Below are 18841 nucleotides of genomic sequence, written 5' to 3'. Positions count from 1 at the left end.
ACCCAGTGAGTGCAGCATAGCAAGTCCTAACATCTCCTTCCACCACACATTTCATACAGTTTGTCTTTTCTTTTTATCCCTTTATTTTTCATGTTCTGGATTTATACACATTACTTTTTTGGAATGTTCTAATCTGTCACTTACCAAGTTGGTTTTCCAGATTCAAGGAATATACTCAAAACCTATGCTGTCAGGTTCAATAACACACAGTTTATTTTGGTATTTAATAGTATTTTAGAAACAAGCATAGGGTTTCAAAATGGCTAAATATGATAGAACTACTACACATACAGAAGTACTCTACATTTTTCTGGTAATAAATACAGTGCCTTGCGAAAGTATTCGGCCCCCTTGAACTTTTCAACCTTTTGCCACATTTCAGGCTTCAAACATAAAGATATAATTTTTTTTATTTTATGTGAAGAATCACCAACAAGTGGGACACAATTGTGAAGTGGAACGAAATCTATTGGATTTTTGAAACTTTTTTAACTAATAAAAAAATGAAAAGTGGGGCGTGCAAAATTATTCGGCCCCCTTGCGTTAATACTTTGTAGAGCCACCTTTTGCTGCGATTACAGCTGCAAGTCGCTTGGGGTATGTCTCTATCAGTTTTGCACATCGAGAGACTGAAATTCTTGCCCATTCTTCCTTGCAAAACAGCTCGAGCTCAGTGAGGTTGGATGGAGAGCGTTTGTGAACAGCAGTTTTCAGCTCTTTCCACAGATTCTCGATTGGATTCAGGTCTGGACTTTGACTTGGCCATTCAAACACCTGGATACGTTTATTTGTGAACCATTCCTTTGTAGATTTTGCTGTATGTTTGGGATCATTGTCTTGTTGGAAGATAAATCTCCGTCCCAGTTTCAGGTCTTTTGCAGACTCCAACAGGTTTTCATCCAGAATGGTCCTGTATTTGGCTGCATCCATCTTCCCCTCAATTTTAACCATCTTCCCTGTCCCTGCTGAAGAAAAGCAGGCCCAAACCATGATGCTGCCACCACCATGTTTGACAGTGGGGATGGTGTGTTGAGGGTGATGAGCTGTGTTGCTTTTACGCCAAACATATCGTTTTGCATTGTGGCCAAAAAGTTCGATTTTGGTTTCATCTGACCAGAGCACCTTCTTCCACATGTTTGGGGTGTCTCCCAGGTGGCTTGTGGCAAACTTTAGACGAGACTTTTTATGGATATCTTTGAGAAATGGCTTTCTTCTTGCCACTCTTCCATAAAGGCCAGATTTGTGCAGTGTAAGACTGATTGTTGTCCTATGGACAGACTCTCCCACCTCAGCTGTAGTTCTCTGCAGTTTATCCAGAGTGATCATGGGCCTCTTGGCTGCATCTCTGATCAGTCTTCTCCTTGTCTGAGCTGAAAGTTTAGAGGGACGGCCAGGTCTTGGTAAATTTGCAGTGGTCTGATACTCCTTCCATTTCAAGATGATCGCTTGCACAGTGCTCCTTGGGATGTTTGAAGCTTGGGAAATCTTTTTGTATCCAAATCCGGCTTTAAACTTCTCCACAACAGTATTACGGACCTGCCTGGTGTGTTCCTTGGTCTTCATGATGCTCTCTGCGCTTTCAACAGAACCTTGAGACTATCACAGAGCAGGTGCATTTATACAGAGACTTGATTACACACAGGTGGATTCTATTTATCACCATCAGTCATTTAGGACAACATTGGATCATTCAGAGATCCTCGCTGAACTTCTGGAGTGAGTTTGCTGCACTGAAAGTAAAGGGGCCGAATAATTTTGCACGCCCCACTTTTCATTTTTTTATTAGTTAAAAAAGTTTCAAAAATCCAATAGATTTCGTTCCACTTCACAATTGTGTCCCACTTGTTGGTGATTCTTCACATAAAATAAAAAATTTATATCTTTATGTTTGAAGCCTGAAATGTGGCAAAAGGTTGAAAAGTTCAAGGGGGCCGAATACTTTCGCAAGGCACTGTAAGAAGGAGATGTCAAAATCAGAGGTTACCATACTCCTGTTTCAGTTCTCAAGTAGTGCTATGCAGTTATGTCTGTCCTGTAGCAGCATATCTTAAGTATAGCCAATAATTAAAGTATTACTTCCTTGCTTAAGTGCAGTGTTTGGTATGCTCACCTCTGGACTTTTTATACTATTGTATAAGCAGCAAGCTGAATTTCCATATTTATACAACTGGGTTAAATACTTTCAGTAAACCATATTAGATAATTTGGTGTCTTTCTGCAATAGGAGTTCTGAAACCAAATATTATCCTGATAGTAGAATCACACCTTCCCCCTTCTCTTAACAGCAGACTCATTTCCAAAATTTTAAAACCAAATGCCAAAAGGTTTCAACTTCAGACCTCTTTTCCAGTTCTCCCTGAGTGTCGATACTCTTTCTCTGCTGTTTCCACATCCTCTCAACTCCTGTCTTTTGTTCTACCATGCTTTATTAACTGCTGGTTTCCATCTCTCTCTCACAAGACTACACAGCTGAAACATACTGTCTCTTTTTTTAGCATGTTAGCAGGGAATAAAACCTTTATAGTACCTGTTCCTTTGCAGCCTACACATGCTGACGCAGCTACTTAGTTGATACTAGACATTTTATGACTTACAATCAACCGAAACTAAAAGCTTCAGCAGAAATGTGAAAAACTTCTACGAGGATGTTACAAACTCAGAATAGTCTCTGTTGTCTGTAAATATGCATTTCTTTTGGACATTTATTTCAGTTCACAAACTTGAATGTCTTCCATAGTACTGTAGTGATTTTATTGACTTATGTGTCAGGTGTTGACTTTTGCAAAGACATTGTGTGCATGAGGTGGTGAGAGGGAGTGGGCTTCCGAGAAATCATGCAAGCTTGAAGAATTTCCTTAGCAACTCTTAGAATGATCTCAGTCATCAGATATGTAAATGTACCTTCTATGGATGACAGAATGATGAAGCAGGAAGAAGAGAACTGGCTTATTGCTCTATGGGCACTTAAATGTTAGGGAGTATCTTGGTAAATATGGCTTGCTAGTAATGAGTATGCTGAGGCGGACAAACCATTATCACATCCTAGCTCTTCATTGCCTTGTCTGCCTATTTATTTTTCAACATTTTTTCCATGCTGCATTATCCTAGGTTGACCTGTTCCAATAAAAAAGGTTTTTACATTTCACAGGAAAAAACAGTGAGTAATTTAACCTGACAGCACACCTGGACTGTTTTGGACGTTTTAGTAATTTATAAAACAAGAGAATGAAAGTAAGATATTTTTTCCCCTTTGAGTTAAGAAAGAGTCCACAGTTTTGTTTTTTCGCAATAGTATTACTAACCTTTTAAAGAATAAAATACAAATAAAGTTTACAGTTTACTTTATATGTAGTGTGTTATGATCAGTCATGTTTTATTAATTTTATGTTTTGTGTGTTTTCAGCTTCTGAAAAAATAATGGTATTGCCAAATAGTATCAGTTTGCTGTAGACAATAACTGTATGCACAGAGCCAAAAAAACAGGCACAGAATGGTTCTTTACTGTTAATGTACTGTACCACAGACTTGAAGTAATACTCTAATGGCCATGTGTTGTTTTGCCTTGCAGGGTCTGGTGGTAATGTCTGCAGAGCTGGAGGAAGTGGTAAACAGCATTTTGAAGGGGCGCATTCCTGGGATGTGGATGAAGAAGTCCTACCCCAGTCTAAAGCCACTGGGCAGCTATGTCAATGATTTCCTTGCTAGGCTGAAGTTCTTGCAGGTAATTTAGTCTGTGGTGATGTAGTAATAAGTACAAAGTGGTTATGAAGGAACCCTTTTGTTTTTAAGGCTGAAAGCATTATATAAAAACACAAAGAACATACAAATGATATTTTCCCTCTATTAACAAGCTCCCATTCTCCAGACTAAGAAAACAGAAATATAAACATCCCATATTGCTTACGTAGTACAATATTAAACATCTTAAAATCCTGTACAGGTAGTTCTCCCACTCAATGTTCATTTCCCATCATCTCGCAATTACTAAAGAAAGATATAACATGTTTTTATGTTGTCTATACCTAAAGTTTATATTTTAAAACATCTAAGATAAACTCCTAAACAAAGCTACTGTGTGAAAAAATCCTAACAAACCATTCTATATATAACATTTTTAATTTCTAGTCATTTGCTACAAAACAGAAAAGTTGCTCAGATTGGACATGGAATTATTCTGCTCTATTAATATGCTTTCTTATGGGAAATTAATTTTTAATTTACATGTTTTTGATTTACACAGCATTTTTCAGGAACACATCCGCTGCATAAATTGAAACCTACCTGTAATTACAAACTCACTTCCAGACAAACATTATTTTCACTGATTCAGCAATTTTTATTGTTTATGCTATAGTTATTTAAAATCAGGAACTGTTCACGAATACCAATGATGTACTCAAGAATAACCCATAAACGTAATTCATTATTCAATATTCCTGAAATATGGATAATCATAAAATAAAAATGACCCAAAATATTTTGGAACAGTTGAAATTAGACATCTCCAAATTGTTCACGATTAAAATAATTGTTGTTGTCAGTGGGCTAGTTATTGAGGTATGTATTTTAATAAATATAGTGAATACAAATATTGATATAGAATAATGTCTATAATATAACTGAAAAATATAAATTGAAAAAATGATATAGCTTAAAGAATATAATTTAAATTGTATAAAAGGAAGGTGACAACAGAAACAAATGTCATGATATTTACAATAAAGAGGCCAGGTTCATTGTTGCTAGATTTGTCCTTGAGGAATGCAAGTCAACATTTTAACAGTAAGTCAACATCACCTCCCTCAGTCTCCCGCCAAAATTAATTAAGTTTGTCTTGACTGAAAAATGAGCAAGAAATGAATAACAGGAGTCAGAAAATTATATGGCCATATTGTGTACCAGTGGCCAGAGAGAACATACACATTATTTAAAAAGGGTTCATTGTAGTGTCAGCATTTTCTGTCTTGTTGTTTAATTTGTATTCTAACTGAGCTTTTTAGATAGTGATAGATAAAGGGTTAAGCATTTGTATATCAGTACTTGTAAATGAAATCAAGTGTGTTGTCTGTGAAAATACACAACAATCCTCAGAGGACCAAGAAAAACATCAAAGGTGTTTACAGAAGGATCATTTGATTAATCCAGATTGACATGAAATAAAATAAGCTGTCTATCAGGAATGCAGAGGTAAATGTTTATATGTAGAGTTTTGGGGGAAAAGCAGGCATTTTTGGTTATTCATGTGCAAATAAATCAATCTGGCATCAGCTCATTAAACATGGATATCTTTAGCCAGTGGTGTCATCACCCTTCACTTTTTACCCTATCTGGGTGTAAAAACAAGTCAAAACAAGCAGGCCAGCAAGGCTCACACTCAGTACTTTGAAAGTTAATAGATGCAATGTCTTACTTTCCTACTTACAGAGGAGGCCACTACTTTAACTAATCTTTCACATTAGAAAAGAAAGAAGTGAAATTCCCGAAGATTAAATGTACAAATAATAGTATTTACAGTATGCTGTTTAAATGATTAATGACATGGGTCAGATAAGCTTTTCTTAATGTGACGAAACATCCTTTAGTCGCAGTGAATGTTTCAGACATCCTTGTTTTTTTCATGGGCTTTACACAGTAGATGTAAACAGCAGAGTGCCTGCTGGCAACCCACTGGAGTGCTAAGTGCCGGTCTGTCTCCTGGCCACAGCCAGACAGGTGGCAGACATGGGCAGGAGATTCAGCACCGGGATATAGCTGTGTCTGATTGACAACAGACAGATGTTCCACACTGATGCTAGGCTCAAAGGCCAGCCTGGTTGAAAACCTAAATGTTGTGTAATAGTATTGTTTCCAGCACTCAATCAGAAAATCTCAAAGGAAAAATTGGGTGGTACAATAATTTCTCATATAGTCCTGTTCATCTACAGTAACTTTCACCAATCTTAAAACTGGCAATAAATTAATAATTAAATCCACTCTTACCTACACTCATTGTCTCCTGAGAAAGTCTGATAAATGCATATCCACATGTTTCTATAGGACCTGCACTTCTAGTTGAAATTATATTAAACCTAATAGCCATACAGTGCATTTCACTGCAGTCATACATCGTGGGGCAGTGGTGTGTAAAAAGTCGTGTTGTTCTTTTTCTCTGCAGGACTGGTATGAGAATGGCACCCCTGCTGTGTTCTGGCTCTCTGGGTTTTTCTTCACCCAGGCCTTCTTGACAGGTGGGCAGCAAAACTATGCCCGCAAGCACACCATCCCCATCGACCTTCTGGGCTTCGACTTTGAGGTGCTGGATGATAAAGAATACCGGCAGCCCCCTGAGGATGGTGAGACACCGACAGACACAGACATGCTGCTGTAGCCAGCCTCACTAGGGATGCGCAGACTGCCTAGTAAAATACTTCCATTTAAAAGTTTTGTTATGTTATCAGCTCTGAAGTGAACTGAATGTCTTTAACCAGTGTTGTGATGACTGAATTTGATGATCAAACTGATTAGTAGAATTAACTGAGCAACTTATCTGCTTTTATCATTTAACACTACAGGCAAATCACTTTTTTATTAGACATCTGTGGATAGTAGGCGATATGTTAAGATATGTTAAGGTTAATAATGTAACCTTTTCTTTCATGTGTGCTTTTGTGTGTGGTTGTATCCACAAAAAAGATAAGCTAACTTTAAATTCACCAGAATGTTTACAGTATGTGACCCATCACTTACTGTATCAGTCTCTTGTCATATTGAAACTTTAAAGGAGGTATTCTGAAATAAAAACACTTGGAAAAAATATATAAATTGCTGATTGCCAGATCTCATATACTGTATATCTCTATCACTTATTCACAGCATCAGAATAGAATAAAAAGACAAACAGAAAGAGTTATAGTTTGCTGAACAGAATTATGAGAAGCTATTGCTTTCAGTAAGACAGCTGCACAAGATATTCTTCCTTTATGAATTGTGTGTTATGTCATATAGCATAAGTACAGAGTGAGAATGCTTCAGATGTATTTTAATTGTTGTATTATCTAAGTATTGAACACTTAATTTAATCCCTTGATTATGTGAGTTAATGCACATACAGTACACATTATAATATTCAAAAGAATACAAGTTATTAAATTCCCCAGCAACATAATAGGAGGCATTAGTACAGTAAGTTGGTCTCTTCACAGAAGGATATAAACTGTATATCCTTATTTATAGCATCTTTGAAGAGAGGTTAGTTTCATATTTGACAAAAACTAATTTCAGAATATTGCTAACAAGAATACATAAATTATACAATTCAGGAAAAGCATTTGTTTTAATTAACTGGATTAGAGGATCACTCAAAATCTGAAATACAACATTAACAGTTTAAGAGGTCACATGGAACACTGGTAAAAATAATAATTGTGTTATTTGTTATATGATGGAGACTTTTCATTTGAAACCATTTCAAGCTTTGGGAAGTTTTGCTGGACATGGTTCTGTTTGAGACAGTGCTGTAAAGTATGTCACCCTGTCATTGCACTGCAGGTGTGTACATCAGGGGACTGTTCCTGGATGGTGCTCGATGGGACCGCAAAACAAAACTTCTAGCAGAGTCCTTCCCCAAAGTGCTGTATGACACCGTGCCAGTGGTCAGTGTTTCATAATATTTTTTTTTCCAGTTAGACACAACAAAAATAAAATAGCATGATCTATGTATGTGCACTCTTAGTCATAGATTGAGTCCTCAGGTGACCAAAGTCTGTTCTGGCTTGTGAGTATCTTTCAACTACCAACTAATTAAGACTTGAAGGACTAAATGTTTTATGTTTACGAGTTGTAAATTGAATTGAGTTGAAATAGATTACAGCAAACATTTCAGCTCCTTGTAGGGTTATAATATACCGACAGTAAAAGTAATACTGCCTGAAAATACACAGGTAGTGCAATTATTCTAGCAGGACAAAGACATTTTAAATTACATACTATTATATATTCCATAATCATTCAATGGACAAAAAAAAAACATTTTGTCCTGAAGACGACTTTTTTCACACACTGATCCTATCAGGTGTCCTGTAACAATACTTCAAGATTGGTCACAAAGTAAACTCAAATATCACTTTTTCCATCCAATATTTTATATTTAACTGCTGCCACAGATTAAACTGAAAGGCTTCTAAAAAGTGTGGATAAAGTGATGAATTCTTTAGATATTATGTCGGAGCTGACTGAGGGCGTTTGCTGGCCACCTTTTGTGTTTCTGCAAAGTAAATAGAGTAACAAGACTGAATAAGATGGTCCTGTTCTCAGTCCTGCTGTTCCTATCCTGAACCCAAGGGCTGAGGACACTCAGAAGACTCTGGGACCAAATGGCAGTAATGCTGAGAGGATTAGCTCTGCTGATCTCATAGACACTCAGATGGCGAACCGAAAATGTGGTGGATTTGCATGAATGTTGTTTGATTGACACAAGAATGTTTTTTTTCCCATAAATCAATGGTGTGCACATAAGTAGAAAATCTTGTCACAGATCTCGTCACACAAGGTTTACTAGTAGCCCAAGTAAATTAAAACATCACTCATTCTATCCAACATTTTATATACAGCTGCTGCCACATATGAACCTGAGAGACTTCTGTAAAGTGTATTATTTTATTTTTAAAGTGAAATTACCCATAACATTGATAGCTGTATGAATAATACAAAAATAAACGGCGTTACTACTGTTTCTAAAAAAAGAATGTTTCACTTGTTAGTTTATTCAATTTATGTTGAGGCTGATCTAATTAAAATCAAAACACTGCTGCAAATGAAAGAATCCTATTAGGACAGCATCATCTTTATTGTAGTAGTTCATATAATGCATCATAATAATGATTTGAAGGCTTATAAATAAAGAATAAAGTGTAGAAATAAAATGTCACTAGTGGCAGGTTCTGAGATTTAAAAATATGACTTTATTTAAACATATTTGTTCATGCTGCACACCATACTAATGTATTATTCAAAAACCTTTCTTTGATATTTTAAAAATTTAAGTTCGACTAATAGTAGAAATTGTTTTTGACAAAAGCAAAAGTGAATTAAAAATGTGTTTTTCGAAGGAAAAGAAAAACAACATAGTGTGAAAGTCTTTGAAGTGGAAATCTACAGTATATGGAAATCTAGAGATCAGAATCTTTGGATTTTGTTTTATTTATATGAAAAATAGATTCAACACAGTTCAGAGATGATAAATATCCACCAAGAAAAGTAGAATCTCTCTATCTTGGTAACTGGTGATAAACTGGCAAGTAACAATTTATTGAAGGTTTCAAATGAGGCAGTTATTGCAGTCTGTATTTACTACAATACTGCAAGAATATAACTATAGAAATGTAGCTGTTAATAGCAATGATGAAAGCAGTGGAGTTTCTCTTTCATTTTTATACCTCTCCTCTTTATTTTCCTCTCATACAGTAAAACACGAACATGCACTGTTGACCCACACTGCTGGTTTTGCGTGTTGTGTGTCCCCTAATATCTACAGCATAGTTACTGTATCATTCTGTTGGAAGAGTAAATAAATTCCCTAAAAACAATACTGCTTGCTTACAGGACCTCATCAAATTATAGAATTGCTGTTGTGGTAATAAGTGCAAATATTAAGAATAATTCAAAATGTACTGTAATGCTTGGGAAACCATGAGCAACTGTTTGGGAAGTCCTAGTCACTAAGCTATTCACAGCAATGGCCGGAAGACTTTGCTCACCCTGAGCCACTCAAAAGCCCCATTAAGTTTTGTTTTTTTTTTCATTATTTTTAAATTTATAATCCTAATAAGAGTTTCCTGTTACGCTGGCTTGCTGCAACAACCCATAGATTTAGTTTAGTCAGCTCCCTCCTGTTTTGTCTTTTCAAGATGTGGCTGAAGCCATGTAAGAGGCAGGACATATCCCAGAGGATGAGCTACACTGCCCCCCTCTACAAGACCAGCGAGCGCAGGGGCACACTGTCCACCACAGGACACTCCACCAACTTCGTCATCGCCATGACGCTGCCTTCTGATCGGCCCCCAGAACACTGGATTGGACGTGGCGTGGCACTGCTGTGCCAGCTCAACTCCTAATACCCCTTTCCAAGGCTTTTCAATGTCCCTGTGGCCTAATGTGAAAAACAACCGGCACTTTAAGTTTATGAATATTACATTGGCTTTTCAGAACCTTCATTTTTATTAGAGTATTCAATTTGTTTTCATTTATTAAATTAAGGAAAGTAAAGTTGGTACTGTATTATTTGTAACACTTCATTAAAAAACAATATAAAAATGGTTGTGTGCCCATTTCAGTTTTAATATGTTGTATTAATAAGTTGCATGAACTATGTTCAGTGACCCAGCTTCTGTTTTTAACTGCAGCTAAAGCATAGAAGGTTTAGTTGTTACTTCGGTTCACTGAGATGCCATAATAAACACCACCCCACATCTTTGCAACTTTATGCAAACTTTATTGTTTTCCGTTCTTCAGTGGAAAACAAAACTGACAATAGCACGGATAGCAAATGCAGTTAATACATTTAAATATCCAGGTCTGTAAACATCATAAAAAATAAAAAAAGCACAAAATAAGAACCCTTATTATTTTGGCTTTAGAACAGATTTTTCATTTTGTTTCCAGTAGTTTGATAAGATATTCTTTGGGGCAAAAGCCATCTTTTCTGGATGTTATCTCAGTATATTTTATACTCAAAATGAAAAATAAAAGCAGCAGTTTGACTTAATAACTGTACATGTATTGTTTATATATCTCGCTTGCTTTAACCTTACAGTTTCTAGATGTTTCCATTTTTGAGTGATGTCAAGTCCTGACAGCATTTAACCCATTTTAAAAATCTGTATTAATCTAAAACTGTAATAGCTCACACTGTCACTTGTTTAACCCATGTAAGGAAAAATGCAGTTTTGCTCAAATCAATTCAATGAATAATGAAGTACCATAGTGCTATGAGATTGTCTTCAGGGAATCATCATTGTTCACATATTTAAATATAACTCACTGCCTGCAATTTTACAAGCTTTTCTTTGTTTCCAAATAATTTTGACTTATATTCTCAAACAAGTTCTTAAAGCATGAATAATCAACTACAATTAGTTTGCAGGGTCCGTTTTCGTAATCCTACAACTACTGCATACTAAAACCACACGTTATTAGCTTTGCAATGCCCCAAAGTATAGCTCATCTTTAAAATTAAAAAAAAAAGCTGTAGCAAAATGCTCAACAACTAACAATCAGATGTTTTGACCAATGACAACAGTTTTACACCCACAGCTTTTTAACTCCTCCCATGCACGATTTTATCCAGTTTAATAAATTACTTTTATGTGATTACAATGATCTACATCCAATAAACAAGTACATGGATGTCACACAGTGACAGGATAAATTGAAGTTACAATTATGTACTCTAGCGAACACAGAAGCTAGCTATCTGTACTAGGTGGTCTAAATACAGACAATCATTTGGTACCTAAGTAACAGAGATGGGGAATGCAATATGAGGAGGCATTTAGAGCTCAAATCAAAATTTCCACTGTGGCCACTGTTTCAATAAAGCTTCATAGGAAATGCAGTGACTAGACATTTGGCACAAATGTGATTTTTCTATAACTCTTTATACCAATTAAAAAATTATTTCTTGAAAAAAATCAGTGGGTAAGCTCAGTACTTCTATAGTCTGTAATTTATTTTTTAAACAGCACTTGAAAGGTACAGTACAGTAATGTTTTAATGGGTATGTTATGTAGACAAAACATACAGTAGATGAAAAAGTAATTCAAATATCTAAAAGATAAATGCAGAAGTGGTGTTAGTTAGAATCATAAGTACAAAATCATTAACTGTACCTTCTGTACCATTTTTTTATCCCAATAATGACACCTTTGGAAACGAAATCATTTTTTTGTAGTAAGGTTGGAAAATAAGTAATATTTACTGCATACCAACAAAAATACTTTTTCCCTTAAAGATGAACATTAATAAAACTAAATTCAAAGATAAATTAATGAGCACAAGACTTAAATAAAAGTGCTAAGTAATAAAAGAATGATAAGACCATGCATTCAAAAGCTTAAATAAATTTAAATCAATCAAATTGAATGAAATGTCAATGAAATTTGACAGAATTGGACTAGTTGGAAGGGTGCTATATACCTTTTAAGGAAAAAAGTAAAGGTGAGTTTGCAAGTACAGTAAGTGTGCAGAGTCTGCTATAAAGTTAACAGACAATGAATCACTTGAATTCATGGAATTGTCATTCATCCATTGAAATGAAAGCTCACTCCCATAAATCGTATAATTTTATAATGTGATTGATTTATCAACTTTGTTCCAAACCTTTCAATTTCAACAGCTTCTATTGCTAGTCGTATTAGTGACATAATTAAAGATGCTCCAAATCATTATTTTTCCCAAATGGGTCCAGAATGTTTCTGGTTGAACCATTCGGTACATAAGATGACCAATTTGCCCCAAAACTAAAATAATGTTGTTTTTCAAATTTCTTAAATTTCATAACACTATAGTAATATCAGCGATCACTTTAACAGGTACTGTAAATGACAAATTTTCATTTGGCACCAAAGCTCCAAAACATCCACAGTTACAAAAGCAAAAACATAGCTTCATCTTGAGTAGACAACAAAAAGAGGCAAATGTTTTGTCAAGCATGGCTCAACATTACTAATCCACTGAACCTTACAATTTTGGAACTAAGATGGGCTTTGTTCACAGAAGATATCAATCCTGTAAGAAAAAAAAACGTCAACCACCACAGTAGTATTCAAAGATTTTATAAACAGCTACAAAATAGGAAGCCTGTGCGTACCTTGATTTCCTAGCACTCTGGCACAACTGAATCCACATATTGAAACTGTGAGTACCAAAGGATTTAAAAAAAAAGTGTTTGTATTATTCTGAACAGGTAATTAGGTCAGTTACTGGTCAGCAGGACTGGAACACTGTAAATGCTTGTTCTCCAACCACTGTTTTGACATGTGTTGGCCCCCTGGCTGCAATGTTGCAATACATGACACGGTTCACAATGAGATACACACCACGGGTATTATGCTTGAGCAGTGGCTTGCTGGACCTCGGGAAGAAAGCGGAGAGTGACATGGTGATGTGCTGGGGACTGCGGCCATCGCTGCAGTGTTTCAGAAATGTAGCCAGATTTATCCACTATTTGTATTTCGTGTGAGGGTTGGCAGTTTTTTTTATTTTACTATGCTTGGATGTTGAAAACGAAATGTGATCAATAACTGTAAGCAATGTGCTAAGACAAGAGCCAGCATTTTATAGGATGTCTAAGGTAAGAGCAAGCTGGGCTTGGTGCCAGTGGAAGCCTCATCACTCCAGGTTTTTCTGGAGGTAAAACCCACAGCCTGCTCTGAATGCAGGTGGCCACTCCTACACCACAGAAAGGTTTCTCTCAAAAGGTACTCTACAGGCCAGGCAGCATGGAGATGGGGCTGGCAGAGAGGTCAGGGCTGTGGAACTTCTCCCCACATTGTTTAAATAGGCACCTGCAGGGCCGGGCTACATCAGTCCTCCGGGTGGTCTTTCAGAGCTGCCATTTTTTGTTTCAGTTGACACTGTGAACAGAGGAAACCAGCTGGAAGCCTTCTAAATATCAGGGAGCGTATCAAAAAAGAGCAACATGTCTGCATGTCTGGTCTGCAAATTTTAAAAACGGATGATTTTTGACTAGAAGGAGAAGACATGTGAATGAATGAACTATCAGTGTAAGCCAGGTCAGCTCTGTGACTATTCGTGACTATTCAAAAACAGGATGGAAACTATAAAAAAAACAATTGGGGAAATATATTTATATAACAATCTCTTTTTCTGTGTAATTATTAACTCCTTTGGTCAATAATTCAGCCAAAGAGTCACAATATTATTTATAAAAAGAATAACCTATTATGTTTGTACTATTCTGATTTACATATCACGTTTCAGTTTCTGCTTCAGTTTTAATTATAGAGGAACGTCAGGTTTTCGTACACTTAGTTTCCAAACTGTGTCTACTGTGGAATCTGAAATCTTGGTATTGGGATAGGCATGTTTCAGGGCTGATAAATTTTCAAGATTAAGAGCACTGGCTGCTGAATACATAAGTATCAGTATAAACTTGCAAAAAGCTCTGATAGGACATGATATTCCTTTTCTTCACTGAACATAAATGGAAACACCAAGCTCCCGATATATTTATTTTCAAAAAACCTGCAAATATATTTCTGCAGTGGGGATGCGATGCAGGCGGCATGGTGTTTCAATGTCTAAGCTGCCCGGGGCAGAGCTGACAATTTTTAGACAAAATGGCCCAGTACTGCCTGCAGCAGCTGGCACTGGTGAAGCACAGAGGGGAAGAGCAGCAGGCCTGCTGAGGTGTGTGTGGGCACCACAGAGCTCGAGGATACCATACGGCCGCCTCAAGAAAAAGGGGGCGACGCAGGGGGATGGGGTTGGATAAGATGTCAGACGAAAAAAAACAAACAATGAAACTTCTCTATTTCGAAGCAACTGCAAGCCACTGCTTTTCTTACTGGCTACTGTACGTAATGATTGCCACACAAAGTTCATGCATGACTGGCCTGCGACACAAGCAATAAGGCGAAGCAAATACCAACATACTTTTTTCTGGATATATTTCGCCCTCCCTCTCCTGCTCTGTCGAGTTCAGGGCGAGGGGTTGTGCTGGCTAGAAGTTGATGTCCAGGACAATCTTGTCCTCAAAAATGGCAATGAGCAGCATGATGCCAAAGCCCACCAGCATGCCTACATTCTGCAGCATGAAGTGGCCTAACTGGCATCTCTTGTGTTCCTCGCTGTCTCCATGAAGCATCTCCGGAAGCTGGGGGGGTGACAACAAGGAGGATAATTCAGAAAACTCCACAGCTCAGACTTGTTCGGCATCACTACGCTGTGCAATCAAGACATCCCCCCTTCAGTGTGTTTCTCCATACTTACAAACCGTACAATCCCAGTGGTCCTGAATTTAAAAACGGAGACACTGTCACGGAGATCATGATGGACATTTAAAACTGGGGTATGTGTTCTTGTCCACACAAAGCTGTAGTCATATCAGCTCAAAATTCAAATCTCATCTAAAAGTTCCTGCCATAAATAATTCAAGAAAGAAACATGCCTCTTCTTGTCTACACAGGCCTTATGTCTGGCATCAGAAATAGCTTTTCCATTTTCTAGTAATTTTCTGTGGGAGGGAGGTAATCTGGTGAAAAAATGAAAGGCCTGCCCTTACCAGAGAACAGTCAGCTTTGTAATTCTTTTCCAAAACCATTAAAGAATATCAGATGACAAAACTCTTGTCCCTGTAATGCATTTTACTAAGTGTTATAGTCTTCCTCAAGATACTGGATGTGCTACACAGCCCTGAGTGCTGTCCTTAGCTTCTTAGTCATCCAATTATAATTATTGGGCTTTCCCCTTTTATCTAAAGACTTCATTAACCATCTAACACAGTGGTTACTACAGCCAGCACTCCGCTGGATCTCAAACTACTGTATATTCTTTCACTCTTTATCAAGTATCGTGAAAGCGGGTCGGTTAATTAAACTTAAGATATCTCATAACTATAGAATGAAGGAGACAAAATTGTATATTTAATTTTGCAGCAAAATGAAGAATATATGAAACATTACACACTTTACATTTACTTTGGAAACAGTAGTCGTGTGCTTAACCTCCAGTAGGTACTTGCACACTAGGTTAAGAACCACTGATCTAAAAGCTGCATAGAAAAGTAATTTCTCTACCAAAAACAGCACTGAAATCCTTTCAACATGAAACTATAATAATTTTGAAGTGTTCAAAACAAAGTGAGCTGATGATTATCCAGCTAGGAGAAAACAGAAGCTAAGAACACTGAATCCTTGAAGACTAGCCATAGGATAAGATAAGCAATATCTTAATTTATAACCATACTGTAGCATACACTAACTGACAATGTGAAGTTCTACACTCCTGCAGTAGCTATCGCACTGAAACTTGTGTAGCGCCACTTTTGTTAATTGAAGCTTTGAAGATGACATTATTATGTGAAAAAATAAATACAACTGCTACTGTGCTGGGTTTATTACTCTTGTATTCCCCATAAGATCTTGCCAGTCAATCCATTATTCTCTTTTTTCAGCTTTTCTTTTATTTTCCACCAACATATAGAAAGATGGAAAAATACAGAGTATGTGTCACTAGGTAAGCTCCCGGGAGTGCTAGTGCTAGCTCCTTTCACGAGAAGTGTTATAAATTCAAAAACGGCAGGAGAAAAACTACCACACAAATGCACTTGCACAGTCAAACCAGATCAATTATTGTGGACCCACTGTCAATGTAAAACACAACTATTACAATATCAATAGCTTATGAATATAGTGATAAGTGTCTTTCATACTTACCATGCAGATAAAGCTAAGCTTCTTTACATATAATTTTCCTGTTACCACTGGACGTGGCATGCTTGCCAAGATCTCATCTATTATTTTTACTTCTTCACACTTGGCAACTTGGAAGATGCCAAAAATCTTAACAAGTAATTAATCCAAAGTTTATTTCAGTGTTATCGGCACATGTCACCTCACTTCCCGATGACCTTGTGTACCATTGTCACGTGAGGATGAAATTACTGTATTAATTGAAACACACAAGTTAGGCTGATGTGCTTTTGAATGCCCACATAATAAACAGAGAATGGAGACTGCACAATTCAGACATGTACAGACATATACAGTAGTTTCTGCTTTGAAATGTTGATATTTAAACTTAATTTGCCAAGTATGAGATACAAGCATATTGCATTTCTTCTTTGTGCACAGAAAAAGGTGAATGGAAAGTGCTTACAGGAGCTATTATCTTGTTAACATTAAGTCACGTTAAAAATGTCAAGAATAACAAATTGTGAAAATTAGATCATATTTCTGTTTTGTGTTTGGATCATCGGGACAATTTTTGATATAATTTTCCTCGATATAATTTAAACAAAAGTTCGATAAATGTTCGATATAAATTTTTTTGCTTTGCGCATGATATGCGCATGCGCACAAAATACTGCGCGAGTGCGCGTGCGTGTTGTAGACCGGGCAGCTAACGTGGTGGTGTTTACCCACATGGTGGTGGCTGACAGGATTGTAGTTAGAGTGGAGAAATGAGCGACACTGAAGCAAATAATAATAATAATAATGAATGATTGCTTACACTTATATAGCGCTTTTCTGGACATTCCACTCAAAGCGCTTTACAGGTAATGGGGACTCCCCTCCACCACCACCAAATGTAGTGCTGCCAACGACCAGCTCGAAGGATGATGACATCGTCGACAGAAAAGGTCATTCAACTTCGGTAATTTGGAGATATTTTGGCTTTTTACGATCAGACATAAAACAGAGCACTTTAAACTTTGCAGTCTGTCTGAGCCATCTTGTGTGTTTTATCACACTGCAGTATTTAATTTTTCTATTAAGATATTTATTTTGTAAATTTTACTCATGCATATTTTGACATAAAAAAGACTTGAATACTCTCTACCTCAGATTTGTTTAATGGTTCTGCTGTTTGGCAAGTGTTTGTTGTGTTCTTAAAATAAAGAGTTGTTTAATTTACCAATTAACTGTCTGGTTTCTTCAACTTTCACTCAGGAGAAAAAATCTGCCTTTAAACTTGAAAGAAATAATGATTTGACATTTATCGTGATAATTATCGATATCGACCGATATGAAAATTTTTATAAGATCATGTTTTTGGCCATATCGCCCAGCCCTCGCCACACAGGCTACAAAGGTCTGATAATAACATTATTTCTTGGATCGTTAGAGGAAACACAAAACCATCAAAACAACTGCAGGCCCAACTTCACACACACAATCAGCACCTATCATACATACAAATGTTGGCAGGTGCCTTCCAGAGGGTTCTGCTGGCAGTTTTCTTTATAAACTTGCACCTTATCAGCCTAGTGCATACAGGAAAAGAGGCTTGGTAGTGTTCCAGCACAGGCAGGCAGGGAAAACCGTGTGGAGCGTCTCCCTCCCCACTGTTCGGTCTGTCTTTCTCCGAGTGGGGCTGCCTGCCAGTTTTAGGCGCATTGCGCCCAAGATGAAGTGCACAAGCTGTAAACCCCTGGAGAGTCACCAATGCCAAGCCTGCTGCTCAGAGACAACCCTATCAAACAAAGCTGTAAAAGGAGAAGCTTCTCTCATCTTCCACTCACCGGGGAGTGCACAGCAAGGGAGAAAAGATTAGCAGCTTTTTTGAACCAGAAAAGGTCTATTTATGTACCTCTACATATTCACAACATACTCTCATGGGTCTTTGGTTTTGTTTATGAAAGTCATTGTCACAAAGGTTATGAAATGACACCCACTGTAATATTACAGCCCCAGATTCATTTCAGTTGAGCCTGACTATGTATGTGCACATTTTGAATTTTGAAAAGGCCTCACTTGAAGAAAATCTCAGTGTCATTCAGGTTCAAGTGAAATTACACTGCTGTGTTTGAGAAAGATGGGGGTTTTCACCTTTCATTCATTCTATAAACAACAAGAAAAGGTATTTGCAACTAACTTGTGTTCAATGAATGTCTGACAGTGTTGCATTTTCCAAATACAGTCCCAGGAGGCCCACCAGAAGTCCAGGAATTTGATCCGACCAGCACCTAATCACTGCCATACAAATCTAAACTGCTTAACGGTCATGCCTATAACCATATATCTGATTTGTGTATGCAATACAAAGTATTGTAGATATTAAAATAAATGGCTAGGGAATGACTGGAGGATTACAGAGCATTATGGGGCATCTAAGGAATGGA

The 18841-nt window shown here is 37.0% G+C and overlaps 2 protein-coding genes across 10 annotated transcripts in view; one reads left to right on the top strand and one right to left on the bottom strand.

The window, feature by feature from the left end:
* The window catches only part of dnah7 (dynein, axonemal, heavy chain 7), an 81728-nt gene extending 71436 nt beyond the window's left edge, over positions 1 to 10292 (top strand). For all 3 annotated transcript variants that reach the window (XM_088605626.1, XM_088605624.1, XM_088605625.1), the window contains 4 exons: positions 3569 to 3721; positions 6155 to 6332; positions 7528 to 7631; positions 9885 to 10292. In XM_088605626.1, the coding sequence (XP_088461752.1) occupies positions 3569 to 3721; positions 6155 to 6332; positions 7528 to 7631; positions 9885 to 10091 (642 nt within the window). In that variant the 3' untranslated portion in view covers positions 10092 to 10292. The remainder of the gene's footprint in view (positions 1 to 3568; positions 3722 to 6154; positions 6333 to 7527; positions 7632 to 9884) is intronic.
* A 155-nt stretch (positions 10293 to 10447) lies between these two features.
* slc39a10 (solute carrier family 39 member 10) overlaps positions 10448 to 18841 on the bottom strand; it is a 56114-nt gene continuing 47720 nt past the window's right edge. For all 7 annotated transcript variants that reach the window (XM_088605670.1, XM_088605671.1, XM_088605672.1 and 4 more), the window contains one exon: positions 10448 to 14872. In XM_088605670.1, coding sequence (XP_088461796.1) covers positions 14720 to 14872 — 153 coding nt within the window. In that variant the 3' untranslated portion in view covers positions 10448 to 14719. The remainder of the gene's footprint in view (positions 14873 to 18841) is intronic.

This window comes from Lepisosteus platostomus, chromosome 14, assembly GCF_059453375.1.
Source record: "Lepisosteus platostomus isolate fLepPlt1 chromosome 14, fLepPlt1.hap1, whole genome shotgun sequence".
NCBI classification, from domain to species: Eukaryota; Metazoa; Chordata; class Actinopteri; order Semionotiformes; family Lepisosteidae; genus Lepisosteus; species Lepisosteus platostomus.
Note: the sequence above shows the minus strand (reverse complement) of the source record. Positions and strands in the feature narration are given on the sequence as shown.